Here is a 23,307-nt window from a genome sequence, read left to right on the forward strand (position 1 = left end):
TCTTCTATGTATCTTATCGAAAATAAGAATTGTGCATATTATGTTACAAATCTTAAATATAAATTGTATTTTATTTATTATTGTTAGTTTGAATAAATATAATCTTATTTCTTTTAGGATTACTAAATAAGAAAAGAATTGTATCATCTTTAGAATTCAATAAGAAATACTAAAAAAAATTAAAATTGTATCATCTTTAGAATTCAATAAGAAAAGAATTGTATTATTTATAGAATTGTTGAACCTGATTTTTTGAATTGTAGTTATATTTTTTATCCGAAATTTAAGAAAAATCAGATAACTGAATCGAACAATTTTAGAGACGAACTGCCAAGCGCGCAAGGGGCAAACTCGGACCTTGTGTTGGATGTTGGATGCAATGCGAAGTGGCTGCTGCTAGTGTTTTGGTTTTTGCTTTTTCCACAAACCACAGGGTTTAAGAGTGTTATTAGTAGACCACAGATGGAATGCAACGACATCGTGTTCTCAGTTAAGGCTCGGCTTTTTGTTACTCAAAATATGAGTAGCTTAATCAAAAACAATGATAAATAAATATGAGCAGATTCAATAACTATTAACTATTTTGTGTTTAAATAGTGTTATTGAAGATGGAAATCAAATAAGAAAAGAATTGTATCACTTTTAGAATTCAACAATGGAAAAAGAATTGTGTTATCTTTAGAATTCTTGAACTTGATTTTTTGAATTATAACTATATTTTCTCTCCGAAATTTAAGAAAAATCAGATGACTGAATCGGACGATTCTAGAGGCGCCCGCATCCTCCTTTATATATATATATTGATTTTAGAATTCTTGAACATGATTTTTTGAATTATAACTATATTTTCTCTCCAAAATTTAAGAAAAATCAGAAGACTGAATCGAGGAATTTTAGAAGCGCCCGCATCTTCTTTTATATATATATATTGATGATTGATTGATTGATGATTGATATTGGATAAGCATACCAAATATGGCACACGTTGGCCTATATGCTTATGCTTCATTTTATTTAAACTTGCCCGCCATATCCTCAAATTTAATTATTCCAGGTTCATTCGAGATACAGCGAAAGAGTGTGACGACAAACAACATATATAAATTAGATTAGTTTAACGGGGCTAATATCCCGTTTTATCTTATTCTCAAAAAATTGCTTATTTTTATAAAAGGTCATTTACGCTTATCTTTGAAAAATAAGTACTTAGTTGTATTAAAATAGAAATATTAGGTAAATATATTGTTTTTATCAAAATAAACTTTCATTATGCAATAATCCCTCCTTTTTGGGAAAAAAATTTGTCCAGTATACTTGTCCCTCTCTTCTTTCAATACAACTTTATCTCTATATTAATTATAATTTTTTTGAAACTAAACATTATTCTCATTTCTGTATACACTAAATCATTATATTTATTGTAATTTTTTTGAAACTCAACATTATTCTCATTTCTCTATACACTAAATCATTATATTTATTGTAATTTTTTTGAAACTCAACTCTATTCTCCCTTATCAATATACCAATTAATGATACATGACATAAAATTAAATCTAACTAGTCAATTTTTTAATATGCGTGTTTATTCCAAAATGAACTTATAAATTGAGACGGAAGGAATAAGTATTTATTCTGAGAACATAGTAATTAGTAAAAGACGAATACACCCGTTATAAATATATATAAATATATCAGAATCTTCAATTCCGCTAATATTTAAATGATAATAATACTTAAAAGACGGCAAAACACCTAACAAATGTAGGTCATGTTTAGCGGGGTTCAAAAATCCGACTTTTGAATTAAAAGTTCAAAAATTATTTATAAGAAGTTAAAAATATAAAATTTTATTTTATAACTTATGTTTTTTTCCCAAACACTTTAATCATGATTTATTTTCAATTACCACTTCACTTCTTTATTTAAATAAGAAATTTTTATTTTAAATCCACTCTAACGGCCCGTAACTCGGGTCATTCTTTGTTTTGTCTGCTGGTAACGGTTAGTTTGATTGATAGGCTGACTTGGTGCCTTTTTGTTTGGAGATGCTGATAAGCTTCATTTGTGAGAATTTCCGAGATTTCATATATCATCGTTATCAAGAAAAGAAAAAACACCTGACAAATAAAAGAAAATGTCAAAAACAAAGCTAGGGCAATACTTCTATTTTGCTGGCGGTAATGCCGGTATATCAAAGAGGTGTAGTAGTAACAAGAATTTTGCAATCTTTATTATGGTTGGTTACTATCCTTCAACTTATCCGCATCACAACACGTCATATGAGTTTATCTCTTTGATGACTCGGATATTATTCCAGATAAATCAGATAACTAGAAAAGTTATAGAGTACATCCAGTGTCTCATATTTTTTCTTTTATAAATAAACATATTCCATCCACCTACGTCGCGAACGTAGAATACCTATCTCTATCCTATCAACAAAAATTAATATCAATTCGGCCAAGGTTTAAACTATTTTTAGGGGTTCTCTAATTTAATAATATGTGTCATATAAATTCTGTGATATTGTTGATCAAGTTTTAATTTGTTTATGCCAATAAAAAGGTATTTATCAAATTATTAAAATAACGAGTAATAATTAGTGATTTTTCTAAAGAAAAAACATATATGTGATACGTATGTTTAGGAATTATTTTGTTCTAACTATATCATATTTAAATATTTAAATTTAAACATATCTTTTTTGGACCTACTAGCTTTTATCATGTATTTTTACGGGATTAAAAGAAATTTTTTTAAAATTTTAATAGATTAGCATATATTAGATTATTAAAGAAAAAAAATATTGTATACGATTTTAAGTATTAAGTCGACAATTCTATCTTTTTTTACTTTGTCCTAATTTTGTTAATCTACAACGAGAAAGGTTGATAGCTCTAATATGATAAGTTTGTGGTTTAGTTTATTTATTAAATAATGTATGAGTTATTAAAATATAATAATTTTTTATGATAAAGTATTTACTTGAGTGATGATATTAATGTTTATTAAAAAAATTATTAGAATAATATAGATTATTCAAAAAATCTCCCTACTTTAAATATTTATTTTTAATTTTAAATCATACAAATAAATATTAATTATATTTAAAAGTGAAAATAAATTCTAACAACGAAGCATCGTCTGAGTAGATCCTCTGCATGCAACAACGCAAGTTGAGTAAAAATGGTTACAGAACAGAGAGAGATAAAGAGCATGGCACACAGGCCAATACACATATTATATATATTCCAAGAATATTCCTCAAATATTGAAATTTTGTTGCCAGCTAGTGACTAGTGTTCGTCTCATCATCAACGGCAGAACTTATTTCGCGTTTAAGGTTGTGAAAAAATTGGGTCGGATCCGTGCTACATAATACAAATTTATAAAAATATTAATTCAAAAAGAATATCGAAGGGACTGTGCAGATGGGCCTGGTGTGATTTATTAAAGTTTCAATTATTTATAAATTTTCAATTATTTATAAATTTTGAACTGGGTTACCCCTTACTATTTGTCATGTAATTATACAAAAGTACTCTTCTTTTGTACTTTAAAGTATACCATAATCATTCATACTATATTAACTCCTAGTACTTTACCTAAATACTCCTTCCGTCCCACCCAATTGTTTACATTGGGTTTGGGCACGGAGGTTAAGAAATATGTATAAAGTAATAAAAAAGAGGAAGAAAAGTGGGTGAAGTGGTGGGACCCATCGATTTTTAATATATAAAAGAGAGATAGTGGAGTAAAAGTAGTGTGAAAAGGAAGGAAAAGTGATAAAGTGGTGGGATCCATTAACTATTTTGGGAAAGTTTTGTAATGTAAAGAAATGGATGGGACGTCCAAAAGAGGTAACTGTAAAGAACCTGGTGGGACGGAGGGAGTATCACTATAGGTTAATTTATTATTTTAACATCCTTATCATGTTTATTTGAAGATGAGATGAACATTAAATTTACAGTTAAAAAAATTAGTAACCAATATAAATATAATATATATTTAAATAAATCCCATTAGTTAAATGATATTAGTCATCTAAGATTCTAAATGTCTAAATTTCTATGTTTAAAATATTTATATTATTCGTGCATTCAAGTCAGTATGTTGTTTTTTTACCGCTCATCTGCTCGCAAGTCACACACCCACACGTGTGTAAGATAAGGCTGTTGTGTTCCTCGTTTTTTTATTTCCCCTCCCCCTTTCAAATTACCTTCCTAACTTTCGAAAAGTAATAAAAAGTTTTACACAAAAACAAAACTAAGAATAATAAAAAAATTGTTGTTAACCTATCGAAAGTTTTATATAATTTGCGTATAAGTCAACTAGTCCCAATGTAACATAAAATAATATTCAAAAAAAGAAACTGTGAATTACTCAAAATTAATTTCAATATTTTACCAATTTTTTACTAACGGGGTGTATTCGATTGGGATTTTAATGGATTGTTTTTAGTTTATGGATTTTAATGAATTGTGTGTGATTTTGATTTTGTGCGGATTCTTAATAAAATGTCGCAGAGTTTATAGGATTTAAGCACAATGCTTCAAATCTCATTGATTTTGGTGGGATTTCAGAAAACTTAAAATACACTGAAGAATGCCACAAAATCCATCATTTTATGAAATGCAAAAAAATCCATCAACATTTGAATACCATCAGATTTTAATGGATTTCAAACAATCCTAATTGAATACCATAGGATTTTAAAACATAATTTAAAATCTCAATTGAATACCACCGGATTTTGCAGCATAATTTAAAATTCCAATTGAATACCTCAAGATTTTAATGGATTTCAAACAATCTCAATCGAATACCCTCGGATTTCATGAATGCAAAAAAATCTTTAAAATCCTAATCCAATACATCCCTTTAAAAATTGCACATAGATAATCTAATTAAAATCAATTATAATCTAAAAATACAATAATTTTGGGAGAATTGAAAGGATTTGATTGGTGTGGTTGTTGTAATTGCAGGGGGTCCACCATTATTGAAAAGAGCTATTAACCAAAAAACCCAATCAATTTGTCATTTTTTTGCCAAAAAACCTTTAAACTTCTGTTTTCATTAACAACCCCAATAAACTTTATTAAAATATATAAAAAAATACAAAATAAACCATGATTAAATCTGCCGATGTGACTTGTCAAATATCTTTCCCAGATTTATATCTTTTTATACATGTGTGTGCCATGTTGTGCCTATTCATTAATAATAATAATTTATCCTTTAATATTTTATAATATTCTAATTTCATAAACCCATTGAATATTTGAGAGTTTCATCATCTTTATCAAAATTACGCTTATACAAACCAATTTGATTTTATATAATTGCTAAATCCCGGAAATGATTAGAACTTCTCGGTGACTTTGATGTTCAAGATTATAGTCACGAGCAATCTGCAAGGCATGCATGTGATTTTGAAAGAGTTATGCACGCGTACTGGAGATAGTATTCACAGAGAATCAGAGTAGACCTTTGTATTTAATTATGTCTTTTAGTGAGAACGTTCTGAAATTAGATTTTAAAGATTGAAAATCAATAGATATAAAAATTTGACATGTTGAACTTACAACGCAAGCCAAGCCAGTAATATCATAATTTTTTTTGAACTTTGTTATTGTTGAATTCATTTATCCAGTCAAATTTTAAGCGTTAACTATAGTAGTGCATAACAGTGAAGTTACTGTGTGTATTAAGGAACTGCATCAAGATTTAGTAAAGTTTATTGAGGTTATTAGTGGAAAAAAGGTTTAAAGGTTTTTTGGCAAAAAAATGATAAGTTAGTTGGGTTTTTTGGTTAATAGCTCTATTGAAAAAGATAGGCCAATGGAAACCATCCAAACTCATAAATTTTGATGCTTAGTGTGTGCCTAGAAGCTAGAGGCACAACATAGAAAAACCGATTTTGAAATAGCTGGTATTTAGGGATAAGAAGATAGGAACATTGACCGCAGTAAATCCCTATCTTTACTGGTTGGTGTGTTGTCTGTGACTACTCATTCTCTCCCCTACGTATCTTAAGACACACACACAAACAATAACACATACTAGTGTATATATAAGCACATCCATACGTTACCCAAACCAAATCACATTCACAGTGAGTTTCACCCCCCTATATTCTCTCCCCTCTCTCTATCACACACTTATTTTCCGGCGAGTTGTCGCAGCCATGGCGGGAGAATTACTCTCAGATCTCGGCACCGAGATCATCATTCCGATATGCGCTATTATCGGAATAGCGTTCTCGCTTGTCCAGTGGGTCCTCGTCTCCAAAATCAAGGTCACGCCGGAAAAGTCTCCGGCCGACAACAAAAACGGCTTCACCGAGTCCTTGATTGAGGAGGAGGAAGGGATTAATGACCATAACGTCGTCGAGAAATGCGCCGAGATACAGAACGCTATTTCGGAAGGTCTCGTTCTTTCTCTTCTCGCCTCAGATCTTGTTAATATTGTGTTTAATTTGTATTTTTTGTGTAAGTATGTGTTTAAGTATGTGATTAAGTGGCTCTATGCTTCGATTTCGATATGTTCGGTGCAACTCTGTATATGATGTCCAGTCGCAGAACCAGGATTTAAAATTATTAAAATCGTTTAGTAAAATTTATAAAACTTGTGCCACATATAATTAATTTTTATGTGTATAAATCCTTGTATGTCTATTTGGTTTTACTATTATGTGTCTTGCTATATCAAGATTTATGAAGCTTGAATTTTGATGCTTGAATTATCTTAATATGAATGAATCTTTTCGTATGAATTTTATGGTTGTTTGTACTTTCTTTTCTTATTCAAGATGTTTGATATTCAGATCTCTGAAATCGATTAATTATTGTTACTGGAAATTTAAGCACTCTTTCTGCATCTACTTGAACCTGATTATGGGGTCTTATTTGTACACGTCAACTTGACTTGTATATATTAATTAAGACTAAGCGATTTATTGAGATCTAGTGTTAAATTTGGGTTAGGTGGTGGTTGTTGGCAAATATATTTTTTGATATTATATTGTAGAAACATCTATGACCAGGAGAAAGATTTGGGTTTAGTGTTTCAAACTTTTCTTTGATATAAACTATTTTATGCTAAATGTGAATTTGATTAAAGTGTTGTTTAACACATATGCTATTGGACTTGTTCGAAATTGTTGTGCATAAGAATTTGGATTCTCACACCCCTTTGTTAAGAGGAGATTATATCCACTTGGCTGTAGGGCGTAAGCTGAGTGATATATTTAAAAATATATACTGATATATGGGATTTTTCTAAACACAGCCTGACCCAATATTTTTTGAGTTTTGACTAAGTTATATGAATCTAGTATGTTAATTTGTGTTAAGTGGTTGGTGGAAAATATATTTTATAATAGATTATTCTGAACACATCTATGTACTACAATGAGGTGTGAGATTGGGCTGGAGTCTTCCAATTTCACTTAAAATAATGTGTTGTACATACAATTGGATTTTGCTAAGTGTGTAGCTTCACCTAACTTTTGAAATGGATACATGACCTGATCAGCTAATTACCCTTTGGGCTCATCTTTTTTATGCTTTTTTCTTTAAATATCTTATGGCAGTCAATATCATCCTTATCTCTGTTTCAGTTTTCTTTTAGTCATTCCATTCCTCTTTGCCTCTAGTAGTCTCTTAATAATTGTTGTTGGTGTATCAGTTTTTCTTTACTTCCATAAATGTGTCTGTATTCTTATTTAGTTGACATTTGTTGCTTGTTTTGCCTTTCTTGTGCAATGGTCTTATTTTTGTCAACATCAGGCAAATGTTTGTGAAGTGGATAAAGATTACAATTGTACAAATTAAATAAAAAGAAAAGGAGAAAGAAGTTACACTGACAGAGAGGTTCTAGCATTTTACATTAGTGGAAGCTCCCTCTCGGTAACAAGAGGTTGAGGGTTCTAGTATCATTCTTGACAAATGTGTGCTTGAGTAATTCTAACTTTTGTAGTTGATGATACCAAAAGGCAACAATTTTTTTCCTTTATTTTTTTTTCATCTTTGTGTTACCTTGAAGTTCAATTGTGAAAGTTAAAGCTTTTTGAAGGACAAAAATGTATTTGCACTTATAGTTTTTGCACTTGTACCTGAAAGAGTGAAAGTACTCATGTAATGCACTAACTGGCTTTAAAGTGGAGGGACAAATAAATAATAATATTAGTTTGTAAGTAACTTCTTCATTAATAGGTGTTCTTCTGATGTGGATAAAATACTGTTTACACATGTCTAATTTTCTGAAATTAATCTTCTCAGCATTAATGTATTCAGACAGTAATATGTGCATGGGAGTTTTTTTTAATGGTTTCTATGAGCACAGGAACACCAAATAGTTTTCATTAGTATGTAGTACTTGTTATCCTACCTGCAATTTGTAATTATTTTGACACAGTAGCTATAAAATGCATGACACTGATAGTTTTGTAATTCATGTTGCAGGAGCAACTTCCTTTCTTTTTACAATGTACCAGTATGTTGGTGTTTTCATGGTTGCCTTTGCAATTTTAATCTTTCTTTTTCTCGGATCTGTGGAGGGATTCAGCACAAAGAGTCAGACTTGTACATATGATACCACCAAAACCTGCAAACCTGCTCTTGCAACTGCTGTATTCAGCACTATATCTTTCTTGCTCGGCGCTGTCACCTCTGTAGTTTCTGGCTTTCTTGGAATGAAAATTGCCACATACGCAAATGCCAGAACAACTTTGGAGGCACGAAAGGGTGTAGGAAAGGCATTTATTGTTGCTTTTAGGTCCGGTGCGGTAATGGGATTTCTCCTTGCTGCAAATGGTCTTCTAGTTCTGTACATTACTATCCTCCTATTCAAGTTATACTATGGCGATGACTGGGAAGGTCTTTTTGAGGCAATAACTGGTTATGGACTTGGAGGGTCTTCCATGGCGCTTTTCGGAAGAGTTGGTGGAGGCATCTATACCAAAGCTGCCGATGTCGGTGCTGATCTTGTGGGTAAAGTGGAGAGAAACATCCCGGAAGATGACCCCAGAAATCCAGCGGTAGGATAGAATTTGTTGTTGATAGCTTTAGTGTCTTGAAACTCTTTACTTTGTGTATTTTAACCATTGTTTGTTCCAGGTGATTGCTGATAATGTTGGTGACAATGTTGGAGATATTGCTGGTATGGGATCCGACCTCTTCGGTTCTTATGCTGAGTCATCTTGTGCTGCCCTTGTTGTCGCTTCAATCTCTTCATTTGGCATCACTCATGATCTCACTGCAATGTGTTATCCTCTGCTTGTCAGTTCTGTGGGAATTATTGTTTGCTTGATCACCACACTATTTGCAACTGATTTCTTTGAAGTTAAGACTGTAAAAGAGATAGAGCCAGCATTGAAGAATCAACTCATTATCTCCACTGTGCTAATGACTATTGGTGTAGGAATAGTTAGCTGGATTGCTCTTCCTTCATCATTCACCATCTTCAATTTTGGTGCTCAAAAAGAGGTTAAGAACTGGTAAGTTCTGCAACACATCTTATATTCGAAAACATAACTCTGATACATTGTTTATCATATTAAGATGAGTATTAACATGTATTTGTCGTTGTGAGGCTTACGATTTGTCTGATTATAGTTGCAAGTAATTAGGTATTGACTTAAATACTTTGACTTTGCAGGCAACTTTTCCTATGTGTCTGTGTTGGTCTGTGGGCTGGGCTTATTATTGGGTTCGTCACTGAGTATTACACAAGCAATGCTTACAGGTACTGTTTGCGGTGCTTACTTCCCCTAATGAGTTCCTTGTTATTAATACACGACTCTTACTCAATGTTTTTTACAGTCCTGTTCAAGATGTTGCTGATTCCTGCCGAACTGGAGCTGCCACTAATGTTATTTTTGGTCTTGCTTTGGGATATAAGTCTGTTATCATTCCTATCTTTGCCATTGCAATTGGCATTTTTGTCAGTTTTAGTTTTGCCGCTATGTATGGTATAGCAGTAGCTGCACTTGGAATGCTCAGCACTATTGCTACAGGGTTAGCCATCGATGCATATGGTCCCATCAGTGACAATGCTGGAGGCATTGCAGAAATGGCTGGAATGAGCCACAGGATTCGTGAGAGAACTGATGCTCTTGATGCTGCAGGGAACACCACTGCAGCTATCGGAAAGGTGTTCTTTTTTTCTTTTTATTGTCAAGTACTTTGTAGTTTTTATCAAAAATTGGTGGGGACATTCACATCATATTTAGGCTATTGATTTTCTTGGGAAATTTTATGGTAATGGCCTTCGTAAGCTATCCATTGATTTCATCTAGCCTTTTTTACCGCTTTAGTTTGTAAACAAAAAAGACCCCTAACTTGGTTCACACCTTCTTTGTAGGGTTTCGCCATTGGTTCTGCAGCTCTTGTGTCCCTTGCGCTCTTTGGCGCATTTGTGAGCAGAGCAGGAATATCGGTGGTAGATGTCCTGACACCCAAAGTTTTTATTGGTCTGCTGGTAGGTGCTATGCTCCCGTACTGGTTCTCAGCAATGACAATGAAGAGTGTTGGCAAGGCAGCTCTTAAGATGGTTGAAGAGGTGCGCAGGCAATTCAACACGATCCCTGGTCTCATGGAAGGAACTGCCAAGCCCGACTATGCAACCTGTGTCAAGATCTCCACAGATGCTTCCATCAAAGAAATGATCCCTCCTGGTGCTCTTGTAATGCTTACTCCCTTAATTGTGGGGATATTCTTTGGCGTGGAGACACTTTCAGGTGTCCTCGCAGGAGCACTTGTGTCTGGTGTACAGGTAATGCCATTAGATGATCCTTATATTCCTTTTGTCAGTTCCAGCCGTAAAAATTCCTAAGCTGATTGCGACTAGCTTCTACCATTAGGCATGTTATGAACCTTTTAGGAACATATAGGCACAGTCATGGAGAAAATGTAGTATACTTCTAATATCTCTCCTCGGTATCTTCTGCAGATTGCAATTTCTGCCTCCAACACTGGTGGTGCATGGGATAATGCCAAGAAATATATTGAGGTAATACATCAACCTAAGTTTATCATCATTCCAATCATTCCACAAATAATAACACTTGCCTAGTTGCAACATATGAAGGCTGATACTCTTTTATCTGAATTTAGGCTGGAGTTTCCGACCATGCAAAAAGCCTAGGCCCCAAAGGATCTGATCCACACAAGGCTGCTGTGATTGGTGACACTATCGGGGATCCTTTGAAGGACACATCTGGACCATCACTAAATATCCTCATCAAGCTAATGGCAGTCGAATCACTTGTGTTTGCTCCATTTTTTGCGACTCATGGGGGCTTGCTCTTTAAGCTATTCTAGAAGAATAAAGATACCGCGTGTCAACCCCAATGTGGTTCTCGATCCCAACTTCCTAATTCCCTTTTGTCTATTTCTTGTCGCATGTTTTAACTTTCTTTCAGGTGTATGTAGTTTATGGAAGTTGTTATATTTCGGAGTCGTTAATTGGTGAAGCTTAGTTTGTTAAGAGAAATTTTCCCTCTTGGGGTTGATTATGAATTATGATAATGATGATATGAGAACTTGCTTTCGCTTCTTCAAGGTAGGCAATGACAATTTTTTCCTTCTCTTTTCCAGATTGTAGCCTGTAAGACACAAGTTTGGAGTAGATTCCAAATGAATATTTCGTGTTTATCTTCTTCAAAGTATTCTTGTCCCACCAAAAGATGCATCCATTTGAAATGACGCATACAAATGAATGCGAAGTTTGTCAAATTGAGTTGATACATCTGGGTTGGGGCGGATTCCCCATTTTCCCCACCCCATTTTTAACCCTAATCTGGGTGTTGCCTATTGGCACGGAGTATAAGATTGGGGAGGAAGATCAAACCAATACCATATACATCTTATCCGATCGAGTTCAACTATTGTGGTTATTGGTCAGTAAAGATCAAAAACAAGACCACAAATTAAGTAATAAGATTGCAACAGCTACTTCTCACTTGGCCTTTACTTTCGTGTCGCTGAAAAAAATGTTGCCTTAATTCTAGTTTTGGTTCTGTAAAAATAAAGTCTCAAGCTAAAGCAAAATAAATAAAAAGTTAAAACCCAAGCATTTAAAAGAAAAAAATACAGTTCCTGCTGCTTTTGTGATTAAAATTCAGATTTTCTAGTTTGAACGTACACACTAAAAACCACTTTTGTTGAGATGGTAGGTTTTTATTGACCAAAACCTCATTAATAATCATGGCCCCTCATATGCACAAAAATCATGACCAGTAAAAGTCTTCCATCTCAACAAAAGCGATTGTTAGTGTGTGCCCATAGGCACACAAGAAAGACCCTTATAAATTTAGTTAAAATGAAATCTTTAATGAAACTTGACTTGGATGAAATGGGGGCCTGTGCAACATTGAATTTTATGCATTCCAAATTTCCAATGCCGTTGTAAAAGGAAAGTGTTGTGAATACTGAATGGTATCGACGTGTCAACATCTTTCAAATTTTAATTTCATATCATCCAAGTTAGGTGAGCACGAGGATTTTTTTTAATATAAATGCATGGAGTATTTTTATAATCGGATTTTCTGTGATATGCTGATGGACAAATGCTAAGCATCAAATTTCATATATTTAACTCATTTTGATTAGCTACTATTTTTTAATAATAATGGTGAAACCCTGCATATACAAAATCTCCACCGATCAAAACAACTAGATACATCAAATTTAGCGCTTAGCATGTGCCCACTAGCCAAATCCTTTTATAATTTAGAAGTAGATCAAACAATTACAAAATTAATTATCATTGATTTGTATTGCGTACCTAGCTAAGTTACCTAAATACGTGTTTACTGTTTAGGAGCATCTTTCTGATTTTTTAATATAAGCAATATGTAGCTTTCAAGTGGATAATGGATAAACAGGCAACCTGTGGCAAACCTGCAATCCAACTAACTCAAAGAGGAGTTGATTCAGAAGGAACACACTTAAAACCCGAAAAGAACAGGGAAAACTTTAAGTTTGGTCAGGTCATCAAAGGGAATTATCCCAAAGAGCCTATAATGGGCAACAAGTTTGGTCCTCAGGCTCCACTGAAACTGAACTAAACTAAACAAGACTCATGGTGGTCATACTCAACTTGTTCCAGAGAGCCTTAAAATTGCGAGCAAGTCCCAAAATAATGGGGGCCTCGATTTTGCAATCCAATTAACCAAGAACATCCAGGGACAAGCACCCTTGGATGGATGCCAAGGGACTTTCAAGTGTGCAGAAGCCATTGAGCCAGTTTTAGAAGCCTTCGCGCAATTATCTATATAATTGGAAGTAACATTCAGGTCATTATAAATTTTACCATACTTGCTTGTAGAAAAACTAGGTGGCTTGTAGATACAATGTACAGTACATGTATTATATCCAAGACCTCAGATGGAGAAGATACAATGAGAATGCCTAAGCTAATAAAGTTCGTGTTTGGCATTTCTTTCCTAGCTTATCTGCCTAAAAGCAGTAGAACAAGATTTTTTTTCACAAGACCAACAAGGCTGCCTGGACAAAGATAGTCGTAGCTTAATCCTTTTCAGTCCTGGGATGAGCCAGGTTTACTTCCAATCCCATATAAATTTAAATTTCCAAGACCGATTCCAAAGAGGTATCCAGACATTAAACCACTTAACTTATGCAATTACTTGACCTTTACCCTACTTAATCAGAGATTACTACACTCATTTCTCTTTCAGCCATCTAATATTCTTTTCTACAATCTAGCACTATTTGTATTTGCATCTAAACGTATACCCGACCAGCATAATACTGAGTCCGACAAGGCCAAATTGAACGCTTAAAGGATCAGGACCACTGTTTATAATTCTACCTTTACCCTACTGGAAGGATTAACTTCATCTAGTCATTAGGTTCTATCTTATTTTTAGCTATGAAGATTAACAGGAGAGCATGGAACCTGAACCATGGGAACAAAGCTATAATAGCTATAGTTTCATTAGTCTCTTATATGATGGAAGGTTTAACAATACACCTGTTTTCCTATTATTGTGCACTTTCTGCCTTCTGCAAATAGGTAGGATGAACAGAGAGGCAAGTAGATCACTAATATTGATCATAAATAGTATTATCTATAACATATATCAATTCAGCAAAATGGACAGAATCACAGTTCCAATAAATACTACATTTTTACTTTTATTTGGATCAAAAATTACATGAATATTTTCTTCCCGAGTAGACACAATGACAAATAAGCAGATTTCTGGAAGTAACAATCACTTTGGAGACAAACCTTGCTACTGCATCTACTCAGCAGAAAAGCCCTGTACTCTTTCGTTCCCATCAGTTATCGTCTCAATATACCTAACAGGCACAAGGTTTCATTTATATGAGTGAGAGGATCTCATAAGCCATATAGATTCAGGGGATGTTTCATATTTACTTGAAGGACTAAAAGAATGCTCGGCACGAGAAAGAATCCACTTGTATATATCATGAGTGAACAAAAAGAATTGGGTATGGGAACCAATTTTAGTTCCATGAGTTCACTTACCTACATGCAGGGAGAACAACTGGCAGATGAACAAATACAATAGAATAGGGAGCTACAGTTATGGGCTCTGATGAATTTATATTTATAGGTATCAACGAAGGTATTTTTCCGGATGGATCTAGAGTCAGTGGGTTCCCATTTAGCAGCATAGTTCTACTGTGTAAATTTCCATCTTGTGCTGTCAAATGGTATTCCTCTCTCGTTGCTATCTTTTTTAAATGAACTTTAGGAGGCAATCTTATGGTCTTTGTTCTATGCTGGTGACTATGATGATGATGGTGATGAGAGTGGTGCACATCTTGTTGCCATGAGCTGTTGTTGAAGGTGGGGTGTACTTTAACTGTTGTACTATTGTCGAGATTGATCAAAAGTAGGGTGACACCATTCTGCAAGTAAAAGTTTTAGTGATCAGTAGATTGAAAATATTTAGCTCTTTTCTTAGTTGGATATCTGTTCAATTACCGAATCTTTTGCACAATGAGTGTAAGCACGAATTTTTCTTGTTCCAGAGAAGCTCGTGGACAGTACTCTTCTTCCCATCAGTCTGTGCCATAAAAGAGCACTGCAAGAAGAAAAGCATATTAACCACAGCCTCAAACTGAAGCAGTCTTGATCCTAGGGATAGATATTCTTAATTACCTATAATAATCTGGATTTGGTACAAATGTAGTGGTGTTGAGCAAACCGTAGTTTCCACCTATCAGTGTTTGTCTGCAGTATGTCTTTGTATCATAGGTTGCAGACATGCCAAGCTGATCTAAGTACCTACAGATTAATTTGGTAATTTGTAAATAAGCAATCAAGCAAAGAATCACAAAACTAATTTTAACGGCACAGATCATACCAGAAACTGTACACAAATGAATTGGACACAAGATTGTGGCCGCTATTATATGCCCCACCAGCCTCCCCAACCCATGCACCCGCTGATGTCCCAGAAGTCTTGATGATATTCTGGAGTTTGCTAAACGTATCAGCCTCACCATCAAGATAAGAAGGATCAAGTATCTTTTCCACAAGGTGCTCATCAACTCCTGCAGAAAGCAACTAATTATTCTTTTTAAATGAGTTCGGATTTTTCAGACAGCTAGACATCTTGTTCTGCAATTTAATATTTCCTTACAACATTTGTAGGAGGAAAGAATATGTTTTCTTAGGTTGCCGAAAGGAGCATGTGATCAATTGTTTTTTGTATGTCTGTCATAATTTTAATTTACCTGCACCAAGATTATAGATATGATGTGTGACAGCATCTATCTTGGGTGTTTTGTCAAGAAATTGCTTGAACCAATCTTCATCAAAAAATCCTCCTGGCGATATTATTTTTGGATTTTCCCCCTTGTAAATTTGTTGCACTATATTTCGTAGAGCAGTTGTATCATTCGAGTATTGGTCTGCTACAACTCTTGTACCCACCCCACTACCACACAGTTCATTTCCTGAGAAATAGTATGCATATACTTTTAGGTTCATACTCTTATTATAGCACCACACAAAAAGCAAAACAAGATTGCGCTTACCAAGCTCCCAGCCATAAATTTTGTAGTTCTTTTGTACTGTGTACTCAATAAAAGATTTCGCATTGGTAGTATCCCAAGCTCCGACTCTAGAGCCGTCAGGCATTACAGTTCTTCCATTCAGAGCGTTCAATCCGAATATAACGAAAGCCCTGAATTCCAAATCATTATACAATTCATTATTCCTCACATTGTAAATAAATATGAGGTGACCGGATAGATCAATAATCAAGAACTTAGGATAAGTAACTAACCCAGATTTGTTAAAGAAATTGTTTAATGCATCCCATCTTTTTAATGGTAGGCAGCCTTGGGAGAAATCAAACAGCTCTGAGGTGTTTTTAACAAATGAAGTGCAGGGTTGTTTGTTATCTTCTGTATCATAAATGACTTTATCTTGCAAAGTACCGCCTAGTCTAATCTTCAATGGTGAAAAGGCTGCGTAGCGTTATTTAAATTAGTTAATGTAGGAACTGATTGTAAGTCACTGTAACATTCAAAATGTAGTCAATACTTGAATGTTTCATAGAGTTAAAAGAACTATACCTTTGACTGCATTTAAGAAAATCTCATTGTTTAGATCCTGGAGAAAGAAAGTAAAGCCATTAGATTAGACATAAATTTCAACCAATTCGTGCTGGTAAAAAAAGTCCCTTAATTCAACATTTATTGGAAAAGGAAGAACTGCAGAGTACAGTGTGGTTCTTGAAAAATTTAAATTCTTGCCCATAAAACAGAAAAAAAACATAATCTCTAAACGAATCTTTATGTAGAAATTAATCACATATTTGTTGCGTTCGAATTCAGAAATTAGGTTCTGTTTAGCTAGACCATTAAAAGAATGAAAGTTGAATGTAATCTGCATCAGTTGAAGGTACCATAATGTTATCCGTCTACGAATTGGTTAGTAGTTTTTTGTTGCAAACCGAAGTCCAAAATTCACACCTCTTCCATTTTTTCACTCTTCCCACCTACATAATTCCTACACCTTATACATAATGTGTTACTTTATCCCTTTTTGTTCCATTCTTTACAACCAGGGCTAACAGAGCGCAATTGGATAGTCCCAGATGCAAGAGTTTAACCTTTAATTTCCCAGAGAATTAACAGCTAGTCAGTTACTAATAGGAAGCTTATAGTAAGACTTATCAGCCTATTTGTTCAAAAGGAAAACACAGGGCTAACATATGAGTTAAGAAATTCATATCAGAGCCCATTTGGATAAATTTTACTCTTTCTATCCTATAATAAATAGTATTTTTAAAATTTCGAATTTTCTATGATGTGCTCATGGGCACACAATAGTCACTAACTTTCATGAAAATACTACTCCTGATTGGTAGATAGGTAATAAATGTTTGTGCCCCCTGCATTCACACCAATTCCACCAATCAAAATAGCTCATTTTCATAAAAGTTTGTGATTATTATGTGCCCTTGGGCACACATTTCCTGTAGTACTTTGTCCATATCTACTTCCAATATTTACGAAGTCAAAAGTGCCACGTTTTTCTGTGTTCTTGAAAAAGTAAAACGAATAATTAAAACATCAAATCCTCACTACAAAATGATAGTAAATCTATAAGCATTCATGGAGGAGCAGATGCAGAATCCCTCGAGGGGCAAACAAGTAAATTTCACGTGGGCACTTCAATATTTTTAAAATTTTATAGTAGCTAGATATTCTTATAAATATTAGAGTAATTAACAAAAGGAATTGTCAATGTCCACCGTGCCTATTCCTAGATTCGTCTTAAAAGTTAAACCCGAATCCAAAAACATAGAAATAAGAAGAAGACAAACCAGGTTAAGGAGAGAAGCATGGTCCCAGCTACAAGTACCATAATCACATTTCTCAGGTGGCCACCAATCCAATGTAGCACATATGAAATCCCTGTCCGTCAGCCCAATCACACTCTTTCCATTTATATCCACTCTGCCTTCCACAACACTTTCATTCCCCTCTGCATATTGCAATGCAAGTACACTGTAACCAAGCACATAAATCCACAAACACACACTCATTTTGAAACCCATCTTCAAGTATCAAGAACAGGATTCGTGTTGATCTATATATATGAAAAGTGTGTGTAGGGAAGGTGAAGGCTACAGCTAGACAAGTGAGGTGCAGGTGAATAAGGAAGGTGGAGGAGTTGAGCGGTCCATTGGACTTTGAAAACTACCAGCCCTTTTTATAATGAATTTGATTTGTGCTGAATGAGGCAACTCATTAATGCTCATTCTTGATTTCTTAACAGAATAATGGAGTGTGTGAATATAACAGCATGTAAAATGATGAGATAAATAAGATGATTCTATTTTGTTTTTTAAGCAAAAATAAAATGATTCTTGATGCCAAAACATTCGTTATTACTCCCTCCCGTTCTTAAATAATAGTCGCTTTGATTTTTTGCACGTATTTTGAGGTGCAATAAAAACGTATTTCTACACGTTATTTTTTAAATTTTCTTTTTTTAATAAAAATACAGATGTCAAATTTTTATTCAGAAAAAAAAATTGAAAAATAATACGTAAAAGTATATTTTTTATACACATTAAATTACGTGCACAAAATCAAAATGACTATTATTTAGGAACGGAGGGAGTAATAATCTAAACTCGACATGATACGAGAACTAAGTTTCTACGATTGATTTTTAAGAAAATTCTGAAATATTTTTATTTAATAATTAGATTTTAAATAGGGTCTTTTTTCATTACTTTTTCGACATGACATTTTATCACAATTTTTTGACTGATTTTAATTGAGTATTTATGTGCATATAAAAGTTTATTATTATTATTATGATTGAAACTAATAAAAAATTATAGTAACTTAAAATCTGAAAACAGTTTCGAGGTAACTAATATTTCCGTTATAATAAAATCTTACAGATTAAATTATTTGATTTTGAACAGCAATTTTGGGGATTTTATCGCGAGAAATATGGGTTTGGGACGAGGACAAGGAAGTGATTTATTAAAGGTAGTTGGAAGTGGGGTCAGTAGAGTATGCTTTTCTTGGGGGAATGAGATTGGAAAAGAGTATGAAACTTGGCCTGGTCCATGGGGAAAAAGATAACTGCTTTCGAGGGTTTCCAGTGTGGGTCCTCCATCTATGCCTTCTCCTTCTTCTCCCGTTTTTTTATCTTCTTTCGGCTCCGGTTTCCCATTTTTGGGTTCTAACTCTATATGAATATTCTAAAAATATTTAAGTTTCAAATATTAAATATTATCGATTGTATTTTAAAATTTTCAGATTTATTAAAAATCTTGATTAAAAGTATTTTATTAATTTATTGATTATATTTTGATTGGATTAAAATCCATACTTATTGATTCAAGTAATTTGATATTTTTTCGCTCAAACAAAGAGTAAAAAGTCAAACAACACTTGTATGTTCATACTCTCTCGGTCCCAAAATACATGTCACTTTGACTTTTTTCACGTAATTTGAGATGCAAAAATAATATGTAGAAGTATACTCCCTCCATCCCAAATTAGATGAGCTCGTTGACTTTTGGCACACAATTTAAAATGCATTGACCGCATAGCTACATTACTCATTTTATGAAATTTTAGTTTACAAAAGAAAAAATAAAAAAAATAAATTTCGGAACTAGTCAAGGCTTAAATTACGTGTCCAAAATCAACTAACTCATCTAATTTGTAATGGAGAGAGTATTATTTTTGCATCTCAAATTACGTGAAAAAAGTCAAGATGACATGTATTTTGAGACGGAAAGAGTATATTTTAATTTTTGCCTTAGTGAATTGATCGTCAGTTTAAGATTAATCAATATACTTATATAAAGGAGAAGCGAGGGGCGTGTAGGTGGCGCCTCTCAAATCGCTCCGTTCTATTTTTCTAATTTTCTGAATTTTTTGGATGAAAAATATCAAAAATTAGAATTACCTTTTTTAGTTTCGGGTATATTAGAAGCAAATTTCAGAATCTGATTTTGTTTCCAGATTATTTATGGAATATAGTCGTTTAAAAGTTTTAATCTGATTTTGTTTCAAATTATTTAATTATGGGAAAGAGTAGCACGCAAGTCTCTCTGCAGCAGCTATAAATACCCCTATAGATTGTAGGATTTTGGATAATCTAAACACAACCTATTCTCTCTCAATACCACAACTCTAGCTCTCTCTGGTGATAGTTCTCTTGCTTGATTTCTAACTCAGTGATGCCGTTTTTCTGCAACGACAAGTGAAGGCAGTTTATATAGTTTTAAAAAAAATAAAGGTTGTTGCAAGCAAAAGTATCGCTATGTGGGAGTCGACAAATTGAAACAGGGGAAAAAAATATAGTCTTGACATGATATTGATGGATGATATCAATAAATTAACTAATAGTGATGTATGTTTGTTGGTTATTCTTTTATAATATTTGTTTTGTTCATCGGACATGTTTGTTGTTTTTAATTTTTATATGATTTACTTTGTATATAGGACAATATGGTGAAGTGAGGGGCGTGTAGGTGGCGCCTCTCACATCACTCCGTTCTATTTTTCTAATTTTCTGGAATTTTTGGATGAAAACTATCAAAAATTAAAACTACCTTTTGTAGTTTCGGGTATATTAGAAGTAAGTTTCAGAATCTGATTTTGTTTCAAATTATTTATGGAATATAGTAGCTTGAAAGTTTTAATCTGATTTTGTTTCAGATTATTTAATTATGAAAAAGAGTAGCACACAAGTCTCTATAGATAGTAAGGTTTTGGATCATCTAAACACAAGCTCCTCTCTCTCAATACTACAACCTCACGGATTTAAGTTAGATGTTTTTGTGCACAATCAATCCAAAAAAATTGACGGAAGGTGACAATGTAAGAACGTGATTACCTTAAAAAAAACACAAATAAAATTAAGATTCGTCGTACTTTAAATTGTTAATTACATGTATAATTTTATTTTATTTTTTTTCACCATGAATTATAGTCTAAATTTGCAATTGTTAGGTCCAATCAGACGTAGAAGGGGGGGGGGGGTTGAATACGTCGTACCAATTTCTTCGATTTAATTTAATTGCGGATAATCTTTGTTTCAGTCCATGTTAAATCAATCGTAAATAAATAACTCCAGCAAGTCGGGGAATATTCTTGTATTAGAAATAAACCTCGGGTGCTACAAATTCCAACACAAGTGTCGGCTGCAGAGACTACAATCACTCTATTACAAACTCTCGATAAATACGATCTTCTAATTTAACTCTCGAGAACGTGTATAGTGTGTGCACTTACAAAGTGTGTAGTTGTTTTCAAATGAAAACACAAAGCTCTATTTATAGGCTTTACAAAATCTAACCATGGTTAACGAGTTCGTCCTGGACGGATTCGTTTTATAAAAATAAAACTATCTCCAAGGAACAGTTGAAGTGGCGCCAATTACATATATATATATACACATATATATATCACAAACTTGCGCTTGAATATGTGTACATATATAAAAGGTCAAAGGGTGCGCTTCCAGGTGGTCAAATGTGGCGCCTCATCAGTGCTACACTGTAGTGGTACTTAGACAATTGTAGAGAAACTTGCGCTTTGCCCTGAGGCGCAAACTTTGACTTAAAGTCAAAGGTTGCGCTCTCACAGACCACCATAGTGTCACAGAGAATGTGACTTAGTGTTTTTTGTGCTAAATACTCAAGTGAAGAGAGTAGAGTCGCAACCTTTGACTTAGTCAAAGGTTGCGCTCATTACAGTGAAGATATCCACTGTAGAGCACTTAGCCAAAAACTTCAACACACATATACACTGGATATTGTAAGCGCAGGTTTTGACTAAATGGTCAAACCTTGCGCCATACATTGAGTGTGTATACTGTTTGTGACTTAGACAGAATTCACAAGCCTCCTTATTTTGCATAATGATTAAATATACATATATATATAATTAATTGTGGTGAATTAATTATTTGAATAAAATACATTCAAATAATTCACAATTAATATATATATATATATATATATATATATATATCTAATCAAATTTCTTTGGCAATATATTCTGGAGTAGCTCGATTGACTTGATCAATTGATTCGTTGATCGAATCCACTAAATACTTTCGTACGTCCTGACGTCCTGTGCACTGGTCTGGTTCACGAACGACTCGAACTGAAATGATTCTTTGAATCCTTTGCTTGATAAAATACTTGATCAGTCATTCCGGGTTAGATATTGCTTCGATACATTTGATTATAAATAATCAAATTAAATATACTGGAATCTTCTGGTCTTTGATACTTGATCTTCAGGCAATCTTGATAGCAGAAACATATTGAACTTTATTCTTCACTGAGGCTTGAACATGTTAATGAACTTCTTCCAGTGGATGGATGCTCGTCTCAGATACCTTGATTGTCTTTGTCTGTTCGTATCGAATCTCCAACCTGTAGATTCCTGTATTATACTTACGTATTGTTTCCTGTCTTTTGTTGTGTTGAGTTATCGTACTTACATTTACGTTACATTATGCTTTACAATCTCCCCCTATTTGATTGTTAGAGTTCGACAAACAAATCCTTTAAGAGGATAACTCAACTGACACAATGAAAAAGCATACTAATTTAAACAGGAAATAATACTAAGTACAGTCTGGATTATATTTTACATTTTCCAGAATTCAAAAGTAAATACAAGCAGCCACTTGTTCCTCTAGTCTGAACTAATCTGTCCTTGGTTTCTTGGCTCTTGCATTCAGCAGCTTCTGCTCAGCTTTCCTTTTTGCAGCTTCCTCTATTTTCTTCTGAGTAAGCTTGTTCTCAATTTCTTCAATCCTAGCAGTGATGGTACTCAGTGCCACTTGCTCCAGTGTATTCTCAGGTGGAGGTTGCTCTAGATTTTTCTTCATCTTCTCTAAAGTTTGCAGGTGAACCATCTTCTTCAACTTCTTAAAAGTGACATTCATCTCCATTCCTTCAATTTTCATAATGATCCTTGATGGATGAGCACGAACTCTAGAAGTGTTGTGGACAGTTTCTACAGCTTTTCTTATCTCCAGAAGATCAATCAAATCTTTGAGCACACTCTTGTCTTCTTTTACCACTGACCACTTAACAGCTGCAACTGCACGAGTGATTCTTTTGGAATTGAGTTTTCCAATCTCTGTGAGTGGTATAGCAGTGACTTGAGAGTCTTTCTTCTTCTTGAATATTACAGATGTAGGATTGTAAGTAACAACAGGTGCATTTGGATTTTCAGGAATTTCAGGGTTGAGTGGAGGCAGTGGATATGGTGGTTGACGATTGATGGCTGA

The 23,307-nt window shown here is 33.8% G+C and overlaps 2 protein-coding genes across 2 annotated transcripts; one reads left to right on the plus strand and one right to left on the minus strand.

Annotated features, from left to right (window-relative positions):
- The first annotated feature begins 6,025 nt into the window (after positions 1-6,025).
- On the plus strand, positions 6,026-11,570 carry LOC108214208 (pyrophosphate-energized vacuolar membrane proton pump). The gene is made up of 8 exons (XM_017386069.2): positions 6,026-6,434; positions 8,472-9,046; positions 9,126-9,505; positions 9,667-9,753; positions 9,831-10,161; positions 10,372-10,782; positions 10,960-11,019; positions 11,124-11,570. The coding sequence occupies exons 1-8, from the start codon at positions 6,194-6,196 to the stop codon at positions 11,328-11,330; spliced, it is 2,292 nt and encodes a 763-aa protein (XP_017241558.1). The 5' UTR covers positions 6,026-6,193; the 3' UTR covers positions 11,331-11,570.
- A 2,502-nt stretch (positions 11,571-14,072) lies between these two features.
- On the minus strand, positions 14,073-18,235 carry LOC108211803 (heparanase-like protein 3). Its single transcript, XM_017383497.2, has 10 exons — positions 17,846-18,235; positions 16,590-16,626; positions 16,298-16,481; positions 16,047-16,195; positions 15,744-15,965; positions 15,371-15,560; positions 15,166-15,291; positions 14,989-15,088; positions 14,527-14,912; positions 14,073-14,336 (listed from the first exon to the last, which is right to left on the minus strand). Exons 1-10 carry the CDS (start codon positions 18,077-18,079, stop codon positions 14,279-14,281), a joined length of 1,686 nt encoding a protein of 561 aa, XP_017238986.1. The 5' UTR covers positions 18,080-18,235; the 3' UTR covers positions 14,073-14,278.
- Between the last annotated feature and the right edge of the window lie 5,072 nt (positions 18,236-23,307).

Source organism: Daucus carota, chromosome 3 (genome assembly GCF_001625215.2).
Source record: "Daucus carota subsp. sativus chromosome 3, DH1 v3.0, whole genome shotgun sequence".
Lineage (NCBI taxonomy): Eukaryota > Viridiplantae > Streptophyta > Magnoliopsida > Apiales > Apiaceae > Daucus > Daucus carota.

Coding starts and splice junctions, on each gene's coding strand:
- LOC108214208 (XM_017386069.2), top strand. CDS start 6,194: ATGGCGGGAGAATTACTCTCAGATCTCGGCACCGAGATCATCATTCCG. Junction 6,435..8,471: donor ACAGAACGCTATTTCGGAAG/GTCTCGTTCTTT, acceptor TTCATGTTGCAG/GAGCAACTTCCTTTCTTTTT. Junction 10,783..10,959: donor CACTTGTGTCTGGTGTACAG/GTAATGCCATTA, acceptor TATCTTCTGCAG/ATTGCAATTTCTGCCTCCAA.
- LOC108211803 (XM_017383497.2), bottom strand. CDS start 18,079: ATGGGTTTCAAAATGAGTGTGTGTTTGTGGATTTATGTGCTTGGTTAC. Junction 16,482..16,589: donor TTTCTTAAATGCAGTCAAAG/GTATAGTTCTTT, acceptor AACGCTACGCAG/CCTTTTCACCATTGAAGATT. Junction 15,292..15,370: donor TCATTTGTGTACAGTTTCTG/GTATGATCTGTG, acceptor ATTAATCTGTAG/GTACTTAGATCAGCTTGGCA.